Source organism: Herpailurus yagouaroundi, unplaced genomic scaffold, assembly GCF_014898765.1.
Source record: "Herpailurus yagouaroundi ecotype Mexico unplaced genomic scaffold, PumYag 186, whole genome shotgun sequence".
Taxonomy (NCBI): Eukaryota; Metazoa; Chordata; class Mammalia; order Carnivora; family Felidae; genus Herpailurus; species Herpailurus yagouaroundi.
This window is the reverse complement of record NW_024412417.1, coordinates 29,261,200-29,281,702: the sequence shown is the minus strand read 5'-3', so window position 1 is coordinate 29,281,702 and position 20,503 is coordinate 29,261,200. Positions and strand designations below refer to the sequence as shown.

Here is a 20,503-nt window from a genome sequence, read left to right as displayed (position 1 = left end):
TCTCCTATTTTTAAATTATGGCTAAAATAAAAAAAAATACATGCATAACACTCAGAAACATGAAAGTAAGGAAGCACAGGGGCATTCACAGGTTAGTCTATAGTATATACAAAAAGCACTTGGGAGTGTAGAATCTGGAAGAGCAAGGTGGACCCAGCATGAAAAGTCTTGAAAGCCAGCAGAAGTATGAGCTTTATTTTCAAGGGGGAGGGAGATGTTGATGATTGGTGAACAGAGGGTAAGGCTATTAGAGAACTTAATGTTTTGAAAATTAACTGTCTATGGTATAGAGATAGATGGGCAACGGGAAGGGGGATGGAAGGTAGAAACCTGGGCCTGAGGAGGCCACAGTAATAGGAAATGACCAAGGTCATGGTTATAAAACATTTTAAGTTTTTTGAATGCCTGGAAGCCACCATGCTCTTCATGAAATTAAAATAATAATAATAATAAAACAAGGAAGAGAGGAAACAAAAAGTATTCATATGTAATTCTTATGTGAACTATGATTTACTAGATACAATTCCTATTTCACACTATGAAAATAATATATGAACACTATAATCAAGAGAACAGGGGCACCTGGGTGTGGCTCAGTTAAGCATCCAACTCCTGATTTTGGCTGAGGTCATGATCAGTTTGTGAGTTCAAGCCCCACAGTGTGATCAAGCCTGCTTGGGATTCTCTCTCCCAATCTCTCTGCTCCTCCCGTTCTTGCTCTCTAAATAAATAAATAAATAAATAAATAAATAAATAAATAAATAAATGTATGGTGTCTATGAAAGCAGTATTAATTTTACTATGGTTGGTTCTTTTGAAGTTTAACTGTTCACTTACCTGTGAAAAGAGTTTTCTTTCTTCTTTGTTATCAGGTGAATGAACAAGCTTCAAACAGTTAAGAAAAATGTGTAGAAAAGAATTTTTTTTACTTTACAAAAATGTATCTAACATGCTTTAAAAATATGAATTAATAAAAACTATCATTCTGTTTTAAGAGAGGAACTGAGGCCCACTTTCCTGTCAGAATAGCAAAATCGGATATCATGTATTAATCAATAATAAAACTAATGACTTACATACAAATAATAATTTGCTATAAGCAATAATAAATAACATTAACAAAAGGCTGCCATTTATTAAATACCACCTGCTTGTCATACATGTTAGAATGTAGGTATTATTATCTTCTTTTTACAGATAAGGAAGTAGAAATGAAAGAAATTAAATGAACTGCTCTAGGTCACAAAGCTAGTGGGAACTGGGTTGAGATTTCACGGGAGGCTGGTCTGATATAAATATCATCATTCTTCTTACACTAAGCTGCTTCCAGTTAATAGAGCACCTGCAATGGTTGATTCTCTTCCAATTCATACATCTCATCAGGCAACCGTCTTCATACCCAGCATTTTTCTCCACCATAGTCCTTACACGTTCAGGTGTATTAAAAAAAAGGTCAGTGAAGAAGTAGGTCATAGGAACCAACTTTCTACCACCAACTAAAGCACCATCCAATGCCCCTGGGATGCCCTACTCTGTAGTTTCCTATAATTTCACCCAGAAGTTGAAAGAAAATGCCTGCTCATTTCCTTTGAATTCAACCTCTCACTCACCTGTCCATCTACTCACCCACCCACCTCTTTTTTACTTTGACCAAGTGGAATGTTCCTTCCAGGCAGACTCAGCTCTCATGGGCAGCAAGAATCCCAGACAGACTGCAGGGTCCCTGGGAGAGTTCACATCAGGCTCTTAGGAGCTATTAATGCACGGACGTATACGGATACACCTCTCTCTTGGAACTTTGTATTCATTCAGGCCACTGTAAAATTTGGCCCAGAAGACACTTTAGAGAAAGCTGAGTGAGCAGTTTGCACATCCTGCCGTGGCGAGTTTGTCGGTCTCCCCAGGAGACTGAAGACTCTTTCCACCCTAGGAAAGTTGCTCTGCTCTGGACACGGGCCTCGGCCCCTCTCCTGACACCCAGCTCACACTAGGCACTCAATGAAGGGATGGATCTAGTCCAAGCCACTGTCTCCCAGATAGGACGGTTCCCAGGCCCACAGGAGAGAGATTCCTTTTCCAGTTCTACCAGGGCCTCGCTCCTGCTCCAAAGTGTTTGCATAAAACCCGGCTGCTTATTTTTAGAGACAGAGCAGACCGCGCTGGAATCAGACTTTACTACCTCCTGCTGTGCCACCGCAGGCAAGGAGCTTGCCTCATTTGCAAAATGGGGCGAAAAAGGGACCACCTTAAAGGGTTGGAGTGAAGGATTTAGAAAATTATGCACGTAGAGTCCTCATCACAAGGCCCGGCCCTGGCGGAAAACTGGACTGTTTCGCCGGCGAGGAAGCGGGGGTGCTGACGGGAAACCGGCGGAGGAGCAGCGGAAGGGGTGGGCGAGGGCTCCGCGTGGCGCCCCGCGGGGTGGCAGCGCAGCTCCCGCGAGGTCCCGCCGAAGCCGCCCCGCGGCAGCCGGGCTTTCCTCCCGCGGCCCGAGTTCTGCCTCCGGTGAGCGGCCGCGGCGGAGATCGCGCAGCGACGGCCTTTGGACCCCCGCCGAAGGCACGCTCCGCCCCGGAAACACGCCCCCTGCCGCCTTGGCGCGCTTTTGAAAGTCTCTTCCCTCGCCCTGGTACGTTTCGCCGGCTCCCGGCTGCTCGCCGAGCGGGTGCTCTCGAGCGCGCCCACAGGGCCCTCCGGGACGCGGTGGGAGCCCCGAGGCCGCACAGCGATGAGGACCCGCGAGGAGGTGGACGCGACGCTCCAGATCGCCAAGCTGAATGCGGCCGAGCTGCTGCCGGCCGTGCACTGCCTGGGCTTCGGCCCGGGGGCCGGCGCCGCCGCCGGTGACTTCTGCCTGCTGGAGCTGGAGCCCTCGCTGTGCCAGCAGCTGGAAGCCGGGCACAGGTGAGCCGCCAGCCGCCGTCCCTTTGCCCCGCGGGGAAGCGCAGGACCGGGAAACCGGGCCGCAAGGTGCATTGATTTGAGCAGGGGGCTGGCCGCTGCCCGGATGCCTGGTCCCCGGCGCGCTGCCTTTTTCCGAGGAGTCTGCACCACCACTGGCGGTACACTTAGCTGGACTGAGGTGATGCTACAGGACTGTTCCATCTGATCTGGGAGGCCTGCGTCCGCGGAAGCCAATCAGGAAACATAACCTCAGTGACGTTTTGCCGACCTTCACAGTGATGCCGGGAAGTGCACTGAACCCTTGCCATTCTGGCTTAAAATCCAGGGCTACTGTCTAATATTTATAGAGTTCTCCTTGCCTTCTACTTATATTCATTTCGAGACAATCGGTAGGACTGTAGAGAGTAAGCTGAAAAACGTTTTACCGAGTTGCTGATTGTGAGAGGCCCTCCAAAAACAGACCTGCTTGGGGTCGTTTAGTGGGAATCTGAAGCTGTTTCTAATTTTGGGTCAGCTACACACTTGCTGCAAAACCATGGATTAAAAAGCACAGTCCGGGAAGGAGTCTAGAGAATCATTCTCTCAAATGTGTGCCCTCCCAGCTCCTGGAAATTAGGAGTTAGGGCTCTGGTTTGTTTCTTTTCTACACCACCCTTCTCCCAACACCTGTGTTTCATTAGGTAGTTTGTTCTCTTGTAGATTCCTTTAAATTGAACTCCTCAAGATTTCAGTTTTCATATTTACTCATCTGGCAGTATTATAGTTAACTGGCCAGCCTCCAGCTGCTAGCCACAAAGTATCTTTAAGGGAACGGGAGCCTCACTCCTTGGTTTTCATCCCCACTGAGTTCTTGGCGAGCTCAGAAGGAACTTCAGGTGTGTGGACCTTCTTTTTATCCAGTTATTGTTCATCCACCTGGCAATCCAGAATGACCCGGAAATGTGTGTTGTGAAAACATTTTTGCCAAGGACGGATAGTTGTTTTAAACAAAATATTGAGGCCTGGATAGTGCAATGTAGAAGTAGATGTTGAAGAGTGGGTACTTGGGACTCTTAAGTGTTATTAGCACTGGGAGGCTAAAAACAAGAAAAAAAAAAACATGCATTCTTTTCACTTAAACTGAGTCTTTCTTTTAAAAAGTGCTTACACATTCTTCTATTTCAGGTTTTATTTTTGTTATTTCTTTAAAAGAAGTGAATAGTGTACAGGAGGGTTAAATGTTTTATAGACAAATCTAGGAACTGCTCCTTTGCTGTCAACCCATCATTTTTTTTTTAAGATTTTAAAAAATGTTTACTTATTTATTTTGAGAGAGAGAGAGAGAGAGAGAGAGAGAGAGAGAGAGAGAGAGAGAGATGGGAAAGAGAAAGAGGAGAGAGGGAATCTCAAGCAATTTATCCGGACGTGATAGACTGAGCCGAAATCAAGAATCAGATGCTGAGCCACTGAGCCACCCAGGTGCCCCCCATCTCCATCTTTAGTGTTTCCTCTTCTTCCTCACCTCTGTCCTTCCTCTCTTCTTTCTTCTTGCTCCTTTCCCCCTGTGAGCCTTTGTCAGAGCTTTACTGAAGTTTGTAAACCTATCTGTTTTATATTTTTTCATTCAGCGTTGCATCTCTTTTCATAAAGTCCCAATATCTTTGCAACAAGAGCTGATGGGTAGGCTAGGATGTGTCCTTTGATTGTTAGGGGATACTCAGAACAAAACAAGAAGAACCACTCCTAGGTGGATACCCGGACCACCAGGTGATGATGATCATCTGGGAACTTGTTAGAAATGCAGAATCCTGGGTCCTGTCCCAGGCCTGCAGATTGGGATTGTTTTTTAAAGAAGATTTTCTAAGATGCCGGTGCATAGGTTTGAGAAGTACTGCTTTAAGGTGGTTTAGGAAATTGACGTTGTGACTGAAGCTACTGGGTGCTTTGTCTTGTGCTTTTCCAAGCAGTTTGCATGCAGATGCCATGTGGTAACATTTGGACTCTTGGCCTCTTTGGATCTTTCTTGCAGGTTGAATTATTTTTCCTTGGTGAGGCCACCTGGTGCCCCTCTGTCTCTCAACTGGTTCTGCCATTGCTCTGTGGAGCCCAGCATTATGTGAGGGTGGTGAGAACAGGGGCCAGACACAGCCTCAAGACTTAATTTTAAATTCTACAGGCCTAGAGGCCTTCTTTATAATGAAGATGTCCATTGGTGACTCAACAAACCATGTATTTTCTCTTCCCGTTTTCCTGCAGTCTTGTGATTCGTGGTGATAAAGATGAGCAGGCTGTGCTGTGCAGTAAAGACAAAACCTTTGACTTGAAAATAGCAGACACTTCCAATATGTTGCTTTTCATTCCTGGTTGTAAAACTCCTGACCAGCTGAAGGCGGAAGAAACACATTGTAACATTATTCATACTGAGGTACTGTTATTTGTCTTCTAATTTATATTTGAATCACAACACACGTGCTAATATTGCCTTTAATTAAAATCTTTAGGTGTGAAATGCATAATCACAGGGAGCCTGAAAGGTTCTCTAATGAGATTTAAAATTTCTTGGCATCATTTGCTTGTTTGGAGTCTCGTGAGGTTGTCTTTATTTTCCCTATTTGGTGTTTAAGTCCTAGACAAGTTGACCATGTCTGTCTGTGACGTAGAAAGTTTGTTATGAGGTGACGTATTCCAAGCATTTTTACCTACTTTTAGTAAGCCTTGCTGTATGTATGTTTTGAAAGAAGACTCCCTCAAACCACAACTAGCACCTTAAGTAATATTTATGAGGCAGAGAAATGAAGAAATTGGAGTTTTTGAGGCAAGTGTGTGTGTCTCTCACCTTTGAAGTCCATTTAGTTCATTACTACCTCTAGCCATGTATGACAAAGAATTATTATGGAAGGCTACTTGTGGCAGATGGCAAATAGAAGTCTCCATCCTGGTTAGCTTATTACACATGTCGTGATCAAAACACAGCCCTTAATTCTCTCAGAATGATTTTAGGCCAACTACTGCCTTAGAAATAGAATTGGAATAGAAATAAGGGAAAATATTGGGAAATCTCTGACCCACAATGTTGCTAGAACAAAAGAAATTCAGGTAAATTTTGTATTTTGTTTTTTTTCGGGGAGGGGGAGGGTCTTTTAATGGTAATTAACTAGAAACATGGGCAGTTTAATCTTTTTTAGACCACGTTACTTTCTCATCGGTTACCTGTTCTGTTGGTGTTTTTGCGGGCTGTAACAATACGGGAGTACCTTTGAGCTCTCCTTATGGGAATTGTGTGCACTGAGACTGGGCAAAGCTTAACAAAGTTCTACCGACTAAAGTGTTTTTTTTTTTTTTTTTAATTTAATTTTATTTATTTTTGAGAGAAAGAGAGAGACAGAGCATGATCGGGGGAGGGACAGAGAGAGAGGGAGACACAGAATCCGAGGCAGGCTCCAGGCTCTGAGCTGTCAGCCCAGAGCCCAGATGCGGGGCTCGAACCCGTCAACTGTGAGATCATGACCTGAGCCGAAGTCGGACGCTCAACCGGCCGAGCCTCCCAGGTGCCCCACCAACTAAAGTTTTAATCTGAGGTTGCACTTCAGACGTCTGAAAGGGCTAGATAAGGAACGCGCATGCGCAAAGCAGGCTGTTGTTGCTACGTAGGGACCCCAGTCTCAGCAGGTAATAGAGGATGCTGGAGCCTGTGGCAAATTGAAGAGCACAGGCCCCACGTAGGTGGGCAGCCACAGCTTGGCCTTGTGGGAAAGCAAGCCCAGAACTGCCAAATCTTCCGATTTCTTGTTTTCAAGTAAACCTTGACATTTAGATCTTGGGGCAAAATCTAATTTGTCCACACTGGCAACTAATTTAAAATCTGTACTAATCCTCACTTCCCCACAACACAAAGCACACGCCAGCAGCTGTGCTTTGGATAGAGCCTGAAGGCTGTGAGTTTGTGGACACGGATGAAATCAGTCTTTTTGGTTTGGTCCTCACCCTCCTCTTTTGGAGTCCTCAGATTTATCAGCATCATCAGCTGGTCTGGGCCGTGTCTTTTGTCAGTCAAGCCTTGTACAAGCTTGAAGGAGAAGCATTCCCCGACCTTCCATTTCCGAGTCAGAGGGCACTCCATATGTAATCCAGTTCAGCATTTTTTCCTTATTTTGTGTGAACCACTTACTGGGCACCTACTAAGTGCCACACACTGGCAAGTCCCGGAGGTAGAGAGGGATAACAGATAACGTATCATTTAGCCACTGTCAGCTGGGTTTCTCAGAGTCATAAGCCTCTCACTAATTTCAACAGTCAAATAAGGAATTAGCTGCAATTCTAAACAGTAAGAAGTTCTTGCAGTGAAAAGAAGTGTTTCATCCTTAACTTTCTGCCACATTTTGACACCATGAACAACATAGAACAAGGATGCTCCCTCTTGCCTTTCACATCCCTTCATTATCTGAACACTGTGATCATGTCTCTTCCTTGTTCTCCATTTTCCTGCCTAAAAAGACTCGTTTTCTGTTGTTTCCATCAGGTTTGCAGAACAGTCACCATCCTGGTCATTCTTTTCCAGGCACACCCTAGTTCTCAGAACACGCTAGAGATATGGAGCTCGGTGATTGGTTCTATGTTGGCAGTTTTTAAATTTTTTTTTAATGTTCATTTATTTTTGAGAGAGACAGAGACACAGTGTGAGCAGGGAAGGGGCAGAGAGAGAGGGAGACACAGAATCTGAAGCAGGCTCCAGGCTCTGAGCTGTCAGCCCAGAGCCCCATGTGGGGCTTGAACTCACGACCTGTGAGATCATGACCTGAGCCGAAGTCAGACGCTTAACCAACTAAGCCACCCAGGCACCCTGGTGGTGTCTTCTTAATTGGGGTTTGGAAAGATGTTTCCTGAAGATACCCATCCATTTGCAAAGATGGCTGGAGGGTACCTTCTCAACAGAAAGCAGAATGCTCGGCTCTCTTGTTTTCTTAGACAGCAGATGAGTTGGTTGAGATTTGTGTGAAATTTTCGTTTAGAATAGCCCCTGAAAGGCTATAATATATTTATACTTTCTAGATCTTTGGTTTTTCTAATAACTATTGGGAATTAAGAAGATGCAGACCTAAATTAAAGAAGCTAAAGAAACTTTTGATGGAAGATGCCTACGAAGGACCTGACAGTCAAAAAGAGAAGGATTCAAATCAATCAAAAGTAAGACTTATTTTCATTCTTTTTTAATTGAAAAATAGAACTGTAATTAGAGGTACTTAATGGTGACATTCGTATTTTTAATGTTTGTATTATGAAAATTTCAAATACACGCCAAAGCAGAAAGACCCCATATATTTATCACTCAGTTGAACATTTATCAGTGTTTTGTCAATCTTGTTTCTCCTGTCCCCCTGCTGCTTCCTACCTTTTTTTTCACTTCTTTTTCCGGAGTATTTAGAAAAAAATTTTTTTAATGTTAAATTTGAGAGAGAGAGAGAGAAGGGAAGGGGAAGAGAGAGAGGGAGACACAGAATCTGAAGCAGGCTCCAGGCTCTGAGCTGTCAGCCCAGAGCCCGACATGGGGCTCGAACTCATGGGCCGCAAGATCGTGACCTGAACTGAAATCGGATGTTTAACCAACTGAGCCATCCAGTCACCCCTTTCTGGAGTATTTTAAAGCAAATCCTAGATATCATGGTGGCTACATAGCTAAAAGCTCCGCATGTTCCGAACTATGAAATACGTTTTTTAGAAGTTAAATTAATTTTTATTTAATTAAAAATTATAATTAGGAGCTCTTCAGAAAAAAAGGCATTATGAAAATGGAAAGTATTCTTATTCTATTATGAGAATTAACTAATTCCTAGAAGTATGGAAAAATATTTATAAGCCAAGTAAAGAAATGTTCAAGTTTTTGATGAAGTTCAATATCATAACTGTACTGGCATTCTGAAGGCTGTATTTACGTTACTTCTCTTTTTCTCCATTGACTTTTTTTTTTGGTAACCACTTTATTGAGATACAATTTGTATACCAGACAGTTCACTCATTCAGTGGTTTTAGTACATTCACAGAGTTGTATGGTCATCACCATGATGAAGTTTAGGACATTTTTATCACCCCAAGGAAACCCTGTATTCCTTAACTGTTGTCTTCTAAACTTATCTTTCCCTGCTTCCCTCTTCCACCCAGCCCCTAGCAACCACTAATCTTTCAGTCTCTTGATTTACCTCTTTTGGGCATTTTATATGAATAGAATCATATAATATATGACCTTTTCTGACTGGCTTTCTTTTCTTTCTTTTTTTTTTTTTTTCCCTGACTTGGCATATTTTCAAGGTTCATTCATGTTGTAGCATATATTAGTAGTTTATTTCTCTTTATACTCCATTTTATGGATATACCACATTTTGTTTAGTCATTCCTCAGCTGATGGACATTTGGGTAGTTTCCATATTTTATTATGAATGATACTTTTGTGAACATTCATATACAAGTTTCTAGGGGACCTGTGTTTTCCTTTATCTTGGTTATATACATAAGAGTGGAATTAATGGGTCATATTGTAACTCTTTGTAACTTTTTGAGGACTTGTCAGACTGTTTTCCAAAGTGGCTGCACCATTTTGCATTCCCATTGTATGGGGTCTCCAATTTCTCCACATCCTTGACAACACTTGTTATTATTTGTCTTTTTCGTATCCATACCAGTGGCTTTGAATTGGTATCATTGTGGGTTTTTTTAAATTTTTTTAACGTTTTTTTAATTGTATTTTTGAGAGAGACAGAGACAGAGTGGGAGCTGGGGCGGGGGGGGGGGGGGGGGGCGGCGGCGCAGAGAGAGAGGGAGACACAAGAATCCGAAGCAGGCTCCAGGCTCTGAGCTGTCAGCACAGAGCCCGACATGGGGCTCGAACCCACGAACTGTGAGATCATGACCTGAGCTGAAGTCAGCCGCTTAACAGACCCAGCCACCCAGGTGCCCCTGTATCATTGTGGTTTTGATGTACCTTTCCCTAATGACTAGTGATGTTGACCATCTTTTTATGTACTTCTTGACTATTTGTATTTCACTGAAAAAATGTCTATTCAGGAACTCCTTTGCCCAATTTTTAGTTGGATTATTTGTCTTTTTATTACTGACTTGTAGGAGACTTCTTTATATAATCTAATTACAAAGTTCCTTATCAGAAATATGATTTGCTTAGGGACACCTGGGTGGCTTAGTCAGTTAAACCTTTGACTCTTGATTTTGGCTCAGGAGCCCCACATCAGGTTCCCTGCTGACAGCACAGAGCCTTCTTGGGATTCTCTCTCTCCCTCTCTCTCTTTGCCCCTCCCTGGTTCATGCATACACACGCAAGCACCCTCTCTCTCTCAAAATAAATAAACATTAAAAAAAAATGTTTATCTTTTCTCCCATTTTGTGGGTTATTTTCGTACTTTTGATTTTTTAAAACAATCGTGATATACGTAGGATAAAATTTACAGTTTTAAACGTTTTTATGTGTACAGTTTTGTGGCGTTAAGTACATTCACATTGTTCTGTAACCATGACCACCATGCATCATCCATAGAAACCTTTCACGTTCCCAATATGGGACGTTCCCAATATGCCCCTTAAACGCTAACTCCCCAGTATTCCCTGCCTCCCAGCCTCTGGCAACTACTACCCTACTTTTCATCTCTATGAATTTGACTGTTCTAAATATCCCATACAGGTGGAATCCTGTAATATTTGTCCTTTTGTGTTGATGATATTTTGAAGTACAGTTTTGCATTTTGATGAAGTCCAATTTATGTTTTTTTCTTTTGTCGCTTGTGTTTTTGGTATTGTATCTAAGCAACGTATTGCTAAATCCAACATCATGAAGATTTTCTTCTAAGATTTCATATAGTAATCACTATACATTAAAAAGAGAAATTAAGGCTAAATTTTGCCTTAATCTGTTCTGTGTATTTATTCCCCCAAATTTCATAAGTCTTAAGAAAATATTTTTCAAAGCCTTTAAAATGTTTTTTGGTTTTTTATTTTCTTGTTTCAGTACACAACTGAAGATTTGCTTAATCAAATTCAGGCAAGTGAGGAAGAAATAATGGCCCAATTACAAGTTCTAAATGCCTGTGAGATTGAAGGTAACATTACTTACTGTGATTATTCATAAGAATGGAATTGGGCATCATGTGTGAGAGAGATTTATGGCCATCTTGATCCTATTGCACACTATTTACTTTTATTTTGGGCTTAAAGATGATGATATTTATATTTTGGGGGGTGGGGTCGAGACTGTGTGACCTTTACCTGAGGAGGTCAACCGTGACCAGTGACTCCAACCATTCCTTACAGGGCTTTTCCTTGAAGCACATTTGGTCCTAAGCATTGGAAATAAAGTTTTTAATGATGAATGCCTGCTGTTAACTACCATGGTATATGGGTACCAGGAGTGTTGAGGTTAGAAACCAATGGATTTTAATGCAGCCCTGTGTATTAGTCATTTCTTGCCTGGGGATGGGTAAGATTTTGGTATGTGTCAAGGGGTGCATAGATTATTCCTAGCATTGTTTCTGAGATTGACATCACACATTCCCTTTTGTAATGTTGCCTTGATTCTTTCGGAATAGCAATAGTAACATTCTTCCTTGGAAATGGTGGATTTGTGCTTGATTTGTTTCTCCAGGGATCGTGGTAGAGCCTTCGATTATAAGATGGCATTTCATGATCTTTTACCAGAATAGGGAGAGGTATCTTGATGCCCTGATTTTATCTTGCCACTGGTTCACATTGTACCTCTGCGTCTATTGACTCTTGAGTGACCTAGGCTTCTTTGTGAGCACGAGAACACTTCTGCAAGACGGCTGGGATGAGAATTAGAACCATGGAAGTGCCCCACTGCGGAGTTCAGCGTGTGGGATATCAAACCTACAGTCTTCACCTCCTTTGTATGACGTTCTAATGAAATCACTATTCCAGCTACAGGTTTCCACATTTCCATTTAGGTTGACAAGATTATTCTGAGATAATTGAGTGTTAAAGTACATGAAAAAAATCAGTGTTAGTCCTATGTAAGGTACTTTTTAAAAACTGCTTGGTTTCTCTTAAGACACAATTCATAATAATTAGGAGAAAAGCATAAAAAGAAGCATTGCTTATAAAGAAAGCTAAGACTTTAGTGTCTCTTTTTTTGTACCGGGCAAGAGCACGCTTCTTCTTTATCGATCATTTAGCCAATTAATTTGCTTAAGATGTACTTTGGTAAAGATTACATTTGGAATTTGTAGGTTATTGGAGGATTCTTGACTTTGATTATGAGATGAAACTTCTGAATCACATAACTCAGCTTGTGGATTCTGAATCTTGGTCTTTTGGTAAAGTTCCTTTGAATACGTGCCTTCAGGAACTTGGGCCATTGGAGCCAGAGTAAGTATTTTAATCGCTGTCCCTCCACATTTCCTTTAAGGAAAGAAAATTATTTTTCAGGGTGGCACTAAACCCAGGGCATAGGCTGTTTATAACTGGATATCATATAGACATTTAAAAAATATATAACCAGGAAGAGCTTAGGAATTTTGGTCGCTAGGCTGAGTAAATGTGCATCATCTCTGTTTTTTTTCCTGCCATAAAAAATGTAAAGAAATAATTCTATTTAAGCTATCTTATGATAGTAAGTGTAGGCTCACATAATTCATGTAAGAATGTTTAGCATGGGCCTGGCACATAATGGCTTCCTGTTATTTCTTAGTTCCTAGTGTAAAATTTTACGTGGCAATCAAAATCACTTAGAATTTGAGATCTTAAATTTATATATTAAGATTTTAGTTAGGAAAGGTGTTTAAGATGTAATGCATAAAAATGTGATAACTTTTCAAATGAGTATTTTTAAATTTTTCAGGGAAATGATTGAACACTGTCTTAAATGTTATGGAAAGAAATATATAGAGGAAGGTAAGATTTGAAAAGTATCTTAACTTGTGTGTGTTTAAAGTTGGTGTAGGTTCACCTGGGTGGCTCAGTTGGTTAAGCCTCCAACTTCGGCTCAGGTCATGATCTTGTGGTTCGTGGGTTCAAGCCCTGCGTCGGGCTCTGCGCTGACAGCTTGGAGCCTGGAGCCTGCTTCGGATTCTGTGTCTCCTTCTCTCTCTGCCCCTCCCCACTCATGCTCTGTCTCTGTCTCTCTCAAAAATAAATAAACATTAAAAAAAAATGTTTAAAGTTGGTATGCCTTTCTGAAGCGTGTGCCTGTTAAAAAGAACAACTCCACGGGCTTGTGAGTTGTGTATAATTTTTTTCTGAGAAATTGCATTGAGGAAAAGGAAATGTTAGTAGTGCTTTGAATTGTCAGCATGAAACCATCTGATCCCTTTTCCTTAGGTGAAGTTTATTTTGAATTGAGCGCTGATAAAATATGCAGAGCAACAGCACAGATGCTACTTCAGAATGCAGTGAAATTTAATCTGGCTGAGTTTCAAGAAGTGTGGCAACAGAGTGTTCCTGAAGGAATGATAACCACGCTTGATCAACTTAAGGTAAGGTAGCAGTCATGCTTGCTTCCATAACTCACCAGCTTATCGTTAACTGTTGGGTGAAATGAAATTTGTATTGCAACTGAGTTTGGAGCCACTTCATCTTCCCAGTCGCCATTTCCGCTAGGAGCACACCGCGCATTCAGTCCGTCACTGGCTTTAGAACACTTCTGTCACTTCAGTGAGATCCCTCAAGCCCCTGTATGGTTAAGCCTGCTTCCCACCCGGTGTATCTCATCTTGTTGCATCATCTTCATAATCTTCCCCGTAGCTTCATCTCTTCCCGCTTCTCTCCTGCTCACTGCATAGCAGCCTTCTTGCAGGTTTTCAAGATCACCAAGCTGTCCTACCTTAGAACCTTTACATAAGGCTTTTTGTTCTAGAATGGCCTTCTTTGTCGTTTCGCCTTGCCACCTCCTATTTATCTTTGAGTCACTTCATCAAGGAGGCTTCCCTTTACTCTAAAAAAAAATGCCTCCTATTTTACTCGGCCATAGCACCCTGTGTTTTTCCTTCATGGTACTTACTGCTTAGCCCTGGGAAAATGTTTAATTGTGTGGGTTTCCTACTCTCTATTTGGATAGAATTTTGTTCACTGTTGCTTATCAATACATAGCATACTGCCTGGTCTGTAGCATATGCTCAGTAAATATTTGTTAAATCGTGAAAGGATTTGCAGGGTATTTACAGAGTTCCTTTTATGTCTAGGCACCATGCTAGATGCTGAGGGGAAAACATCACACAACGGGCCATCAAGGTTCTAAGCCTGGGGTCTGGCAATGGGGGGGTGCACATCACCTGTATAAATCTCTTCTAATAATGTAGAGTGATCTGTGTCATGGGAAGGACATGTACACGATGTTATGGGAGCAAAGAAAAGGGACTTATTCACCTGCCTGGTCAATCAGAGATGATTTTCTGAAGGAATGGCTGTTTTAGCTGCTGGGTTTGAAAGAATGAACTGTTAACTCTCAAGATGGAAGGGCAGAGATGAGGATCCAGGATAGCATGTTCCAAGGCGTGGAGGGACACAAATTGGGGCGCCGTTAGTATGAAGAAGAGTTAGAGTAGAAGTTGCTGGTGAGTCAGTGAGGGACACTATGGTCTGTGCTAAGGAATTTCAGCCCTATTTAGAAAGCTCTTCTGGGGCCCTTTAGTGACATCAAAAGAGCTACCTGATGAATTTTGCCTTTTGGGAAGAACACTGACCTTGAAGATGGTTGGATGGAAGGTTGGCTAGATTGTGAAAAAGGAGAACTATCCAGGCTCTCTATACTTAAGTACTCCTGAGAAAGTACTGACTAAAGAACTAGGTGATGGAGCATCGATAGAGAAATGTTGAGGCCTTAAAATCTATAGGATTAAGTGACCACTTAGGTATGGGGTTTGAATAATGGAATCTAGGATAATGCCCAGGTCTCCTCATGTCCTAGGATAATGGGACTAGAGCAGGTTTGGGTGACAAACACAATGAGTTCATAGATAGGTTTGGATAGAGTTCTTGTGCCTGGAAGGGAGATTTGGGTTGAAGATATATATATACACACACACACATGAAGATATATATATAAAGATATGTATATACATGAAGATATATATATATATATATATATATATACACACACACACACACACCATCTAGCAAGTAAGTGGTGCTTATAGTTATGGGTTTAGTTGAGGTTGTTTGAGCCACCCAGGACAGTGACAGTGAGACAAGTCGAGGGGTCAGGGTAGAGGCCCAAGGAACTGCAACATCGAGGTAGGAGGAAAATGAGATGGTGGTGTCAGAGATAGAGATTCAAAGAGGTAGGGGTCAACATGAATAAAGAAAACAGGGCTAGCAAGATGAATCCAAGAAAGGGCCCACTGGATTTGTCAAGGACACGTTATTGGTAACCTCGAACTAGAGCTATCCTGATAAATTGTGCAGTAGGAGCCAATAAATTGCAGAAGGGAAAAGGAGAATTCACTGTTTAATGGAGATGGTTTTGTGAAAAAGGCTATTGAAGGTCTCTCTGTAGTTTGTGTGTTTCACATAACTGATATTTTAAATGGCTTGGGCTCCGGTGAACCTAAAGGTAAAAATGAGTTATATTTAAACATTAGACCATCATTCTAACTGCCCTTTTTCGTTTCATTTTTTCATAGGGTTTAGCCTTGGTGGATAGACAGTCAAGACCAGAAATCATATTTTTGCTAAAAGTAGATGATCTACCTGAGGATAATCAAGAACGTTTTAATAGCCTATTCTCTCTAAGGGAAAAGTGGACAGAAGAAGATATTGCTCCATATATTCAGTAAGTCGTTTGCTAAAATGGATTGTCTTCTCTGTCGTTCTCCACAACTTCCAATCCTGGGGTTGGAGAACATGTTGTCTTCCATCCTCATCCTGCCTCTAAAACGACTTCTCTGCCCTCCTCCCTGCAAAACTGCAGCTCTTAGAGGAATAGTAAGGCTACGTACCCCACTATGACTCTCTGACTGGCACCTCCTATCTTTCCTGCTGCTTTGCTTTAACATCTTGGTAGATGCCAGATTTCAGGGAGAATGATTAGCTCTTTAGTCACTGTTTACAGAACCTCAAGTGCACTAACGTTACCACCTCTTTACTTCTTACCTCTCATGTCCTCTCCTCTCTTTCCCCAGGTTGGATTTCCTGGTCCGGATCTCTAGCTTCTACTGTGTGTGCTTTTCTCCTATTGCCCTCTCTCCCCCTCTTGTCATACCTCTCTGGCAAAAATCTGCAAAGATTAAACCCAACTTTCTGCTTCCTCTATGCCTCTACCTGGGCAAGTGGAATTTCCTGGAGAAAAAAGACACAATGGAAGTTGCCAGTCTTACTTAAGAGCTTACGTGGTACTTGGCAGAGTTCTTGGCAAGGCACCGTTTCCTTATGAGACTTTTCTACCCTTGGAGCTCACTTTTCATACTTTTGCTTTTTGCATCATCAATACCTCCTTTTTCCTCCTCACCCTCAGCTTGTGACCTCATTTCTTGAGAAAATAGAAACGGATGAGAAAAGACAAGGACAACCTCTTTCCTACTGCCAAACCTGCCAGCCTCTGTGTGTGTTTGTGTCTGCATACACTTCCTTTGCAGTCCCTCCTCTACAACGCATGAACCGTCCCAGCTCCTAAGGCCAATCCTCCTTCTGCACTAGATCCATCCCTCTGGCCTCATTAAAGACGTATATCCTTTACTTATCCTTTTCCCCCTTGTGTTATTCATGTCTCCCTACCTGCTGGATTATTCCCACCAATATATGGTATGCTGTAGTATTGCTCATCTTAAAAAACAACAACAACCTACCGGACCCCATGCCCTCTGTTCTCCTTCACAAGAAACTCCTTTTAAAAGTACTCATTTAGGGGCACCTGGGTGGCGCAGTCAGTTAAGCGTCCGACTTCAGCCAGGTCACGATCTCGCAGTCCGTGAGTTCGAGCCCTGCATCAGGCTCTGGGCTGATGGCTCGGAGCCTGGAGCCTGTTTCCGATTCTGTGTCTCCCTCTCTCTCTGCCCCTCCCCCGTTCATGCTCTGTCTGTCTCTGTCCCAAAAATAAATAAAAAACGTTGAAAAAAAAATTTTTAAAAAAATAAAAAAATAAAAGTACTCATTTATATTACTTCGTCTCTGGGGCGCCTGGGTGGCTCAGTTGGTTAAGCATCTGACTTCGGCTGAGGTCACGATCTCGCAGTTCACGAGTTCAAGCCCCACCTCGGGCTCTGTGCTGACAGCTCAGAGCCTGGAGCCTGCTTTGGATTCTGTGTCTCCCTCTTTCTCTCTGGCCCTCCCCCACTTGTGCTCTGTCTCTCTGTCTCTCTCTGTCTCATAAATAAAAACACTAAAAAAACCTTTATATTACTTTGGCTCCCATTCTTTCCTTAAGCTGATGGCATCTTAACCTGATGGCATCCATTTGTCTACATGCAGTGGTCAGTTGTCTTGTTTCTTGGCCTCTTAGCACTGTTTGACACTGTGCAACTGCTTTCTACTTGAAACACACTGGTTTTTTCCCTTCTTTCCCAAGGTAGCTCTTTTTCTGTCTCTTTTGCTGATGTCTCCCTGTTCTTCCCAATCTTTAAATGGAGTGTTCCAGGACTCCATTCTTGGCCATCTTTTCTTCTATGTTTTTTCCTTGGTGCCCTCATCTAGGCTTGAATTTAAATTTAAAGACTTCCTAATTTTATCTTCACACTTGATGTTTTCCCTGAGCTCTAGTTTCTCTTATCTAGCTGCCTAATGAACATTTCCACTTGGATAGCTAAGAGGAACTTTAACCTGCCATGCTCACAACAGAGCTGTCCTGACCCCATCTTCCACATCTCAGTTAACAGCACTACCATTAATCCACTTACTCAAGTGAGAAGCCCAGCTGTCATTTTCTTCCCTCACCCCCTGGTTCAAACTATGAGCAAATCCTAATGGAGCATCTAGTACCTGCCTCTGAATTGGTCTCCCTACTTACACTTTCCTCTTCCCCTCTCCTCCTTTTCAACCTTGTTATTTTAGAAAACTTTAAACATTCAAAAGTGACAATATAACATAATGAACCCTCCCTCTACTCATCACTCAGCTTCCATAATCCACTCATTGCCTCCATTATTTACAACTCAGGTCACATTCTGTTTTTCCATTCATTAAAACCCTCCTAGGGACTTCCCTTTATACTTAGAATGAAATCACAGTTGCTTTCCATGTTCTTTAAGGCCCTGTATGATCTTGCCCTTGCTTCCTTCTCCAGCTCCTGTTCTTTTTTCCTTCCTTCCCTTCATGTGTTCCAGTCATAGCCTTCTCCTCTTTGGGGTACAGGAAAGGAAGTTCAAGTTGAGGGAGGGTAGGTAACCCAGGCAAGCACACATAGGTAGCCTATAATGCAGGGTCTCTGTGTCTAGATCTCCCTGTATTACATGGCTTATATTTCTAATGTGGAGGCCGTGTGATAGAATTGGGGCGCGCCCCCCCCCCAAGGACTCAGGAGCCATGCAGACCTGGCAGCAAAATTTGGTTCCATCCTTGGCTGCCTGAGCTAGTTTCCTCATATCTAAATTTTTTTTTTTTTTTGCATTTATTTTTGAGAGAGCACGCGTGCGCACACAAGTGGGGGAGGGGCAGAGAGAGAAGGAGACACTATCCGAAGCAGGCTCCGAGCTGTCAACACAGAGCCTAACGCGCGGTTCGAACTCACAAACTGCAAGATCATGACCTGAGCCGAAGTCAGACGCTTAACTGACTGAACCACCCAGGGCCCCTAGTTTCCTCATATCTAATGTGGGGTTAAATAATAAATTACTTTTACTCTTTCTGTGAAGGTTAAATGAGGTAATACATGTAATGTACCTAGTTCAATTAAGGCTTAGTAACCACTCCCTACCCTGTCTCTCCCACAAACACACATTCTTTCTTTCTTTTTTTTTTTTTTAATTTTTGTAACATTGTATTTTCTTTTTTTGAGAGGGAGAGAGAGAGACAGAGCATGAGCAGGGTGGGGCAGAGAGATAGGGAGACAGAATCCAAAGCAGGCTCCAGGATCTGAGCTGTCAGCACAGAACCCGATGTGGGGCTTGAACCCATGAAGGTGAGATCATGACCTGAATCGAAGTTAGACTCTCAACCAACTGAGCCACCCCCGTACTCCTCACATACACACATTCTTATGCTTGTTGGAAAGATGGATTTAGATGAGAGAGAAATAACTAGCACTGTGAATATTATGTTCTCTAATATTTTCATGCTATTAATTTATTTTTTCATTGTTTCCACAGAGATTTGTGTGGAGAGAAGCAAACCATAGGTACATTACTCACAAAATATTCTCGCTCTTCAATACAAAATGGTGTTAAAGTTTATAACTCAAGAAGACCCATTTCTTAAAAGAACAACAGTCTTTGGGACTCAAGTTGCTTCATAAAGTCGATGGATATAAGAAAAAGATTCTTTCATGTATTTGTATTCTAGACTTTAAAGAACATACTGCCTTGAGGCATTTTTCTCCTCATTCCTAAGCATGTTGCAACTACTGCTCTTTTTGCCCTTAAATGTAATAGGAAATTTCTGTATCTTTCAAGTTATGTTTGCATTATGCATACAGTGTAAAGGACAAAAGAGAGTGGTGTTTACTATATTTAGAATACCTAAGGAGTCTACACATTTTTATTTATAGAAAAAGAGTTTTGTCTTTTTTTATATTTGAAATTGCATTTAATTAGGATTTGATATTCTAATCATTAACAAATTTAAAGGCTTTTTCAAAGAACTAAATAGTAATAGTTTCCTGGAAGAGAAATTTATTCAGTTAAATGTCATTTCTCAAGGGGATTTCTCCTCTACTTTCAACATTCCACCAGAACAGGGAGTCGCTAGATGTTCTGTTATCTAAATTAGTTGTTTTCATGGATGAAATTGGCTTGGTAATAGCTCTTGTGTTGCCTGGCTGGTATAGACATATACTTTGGGATGAAACGGATTTGATATTCAATCTTTTGTGAAGAATGCTAATAGAGCAGTTTATAATCCTATAACGGGTAAAACTGACACAGCTAATACTAGAAAACGCCAGGTAATTTCTAGTTGGTTTTGGAATGCTTGATAAAGTTTGTTTATAGCTTTATTTTCCTAATTTGTATTCATTTAGACCAAAGTTCAAATTAACTTTTCCTTAGCTAATAAACTTGTCACCAGGACAGTTTGAGGGGTTAGGCCAAAGTTAAATCTGATCCAAGGTTAAAAAAAATGTTAATCTACAATTACCTGGGATTTAACTGTTACTGAAATTTACAATTGTTCTATTCTCTTGTACATGAACTGCAAGTTACTGATGGCTTCAAAATATTTGTCTTTCCAATAAATGTTTTATTATCAGTGTGCATTATTATTTTTTAAAGTACTGAGGCAACAGTACCTAGTAAGGACTGTGGAGTTTGAGTTAGACTACCTGGGGTCTAATTACACGTTTTCCAGCCCAAATAAGCTGGGCCCGGTGAGTTCATGGTGTCTGTTCACACAGCAAACCAGCAGGACCCTCCCACTCCTGGTTTCGTGTATCCCTGGCTACTAACACCCCCACCAACCTCCTGTCCCGTTCTTAGCAAGCCACTATCTATCTATGTCGTATTTCCTAAATTTTAACAGTTGCCTC

General features: G+C 41.9%; 1 protein-coding gene across 2 annotated transcripts; it reads left to right on the top strand.

Annotated features, from left to right (window-relative positions):
* The first annotated feature begins 2,378 nt into the window (after positions 1–2,378).
* On the top strand, positions 2,379–20,229 carry DSCC1 (DNA replication and sister chromatid cohesion 1). Of its 2 annotated transcripts, XM_040494319.1 has the most exons (9): positions 2,379–2,904; positions 5,140–5,308; positions 7,933–8,067; positions 10,892–10,982; positions 12,126–12,264; positions 12,737–12,789; positions 13,216–13,370; positions 15,516–15,664; positions 19,131–20,229. In XM_040494319.1, exons 1-9 carry the CDS (start codon positions 2,729–2,731, stop codon positions 19,237–19,239), a joined length of 1,176 nt encoding a protein of 391 aa, XP_040350253.1. In that variant the 5' UTR covers positions 2,379–2,728; the 3' UTR covers positions 19,240–20,229. The 2 variants fall into 2 exon arrangements, with proteins under 2 accessions (XP_040350253.1, XP_040350254.1); XM_040494320.1 differs by lacking the exons at positions 12,126–12,264; positions 12,737–12,789.
* Positions 20,230–20,503: the final 274 nt, after the last annotated feature.

Bases quoted from the DNA above. Each gene is read 5' to 3' on its own strand.
- DSCC1 (XM_040494319.1), top strand. From the start codon at position 2,729: ATGAGGACCCGCGAGGAGGTGGACGCGACGCTCCAGATCGCCAAGCTG. The intron at 10,983-12,125 runs GTAACATTACTT...TGGAATTTGTAG, and splicing joins AAATGCCTGTGAGATTGAAG to GTTATTGGAGGATTCTTGAC. The intron at 12,265-12,736 runs GTAAGTATTTTA...TAAATTTTTCAG, and splicing joins CTTGGGCCATTGGAGCCAGA to GGAAATGATTGAACACTGTC.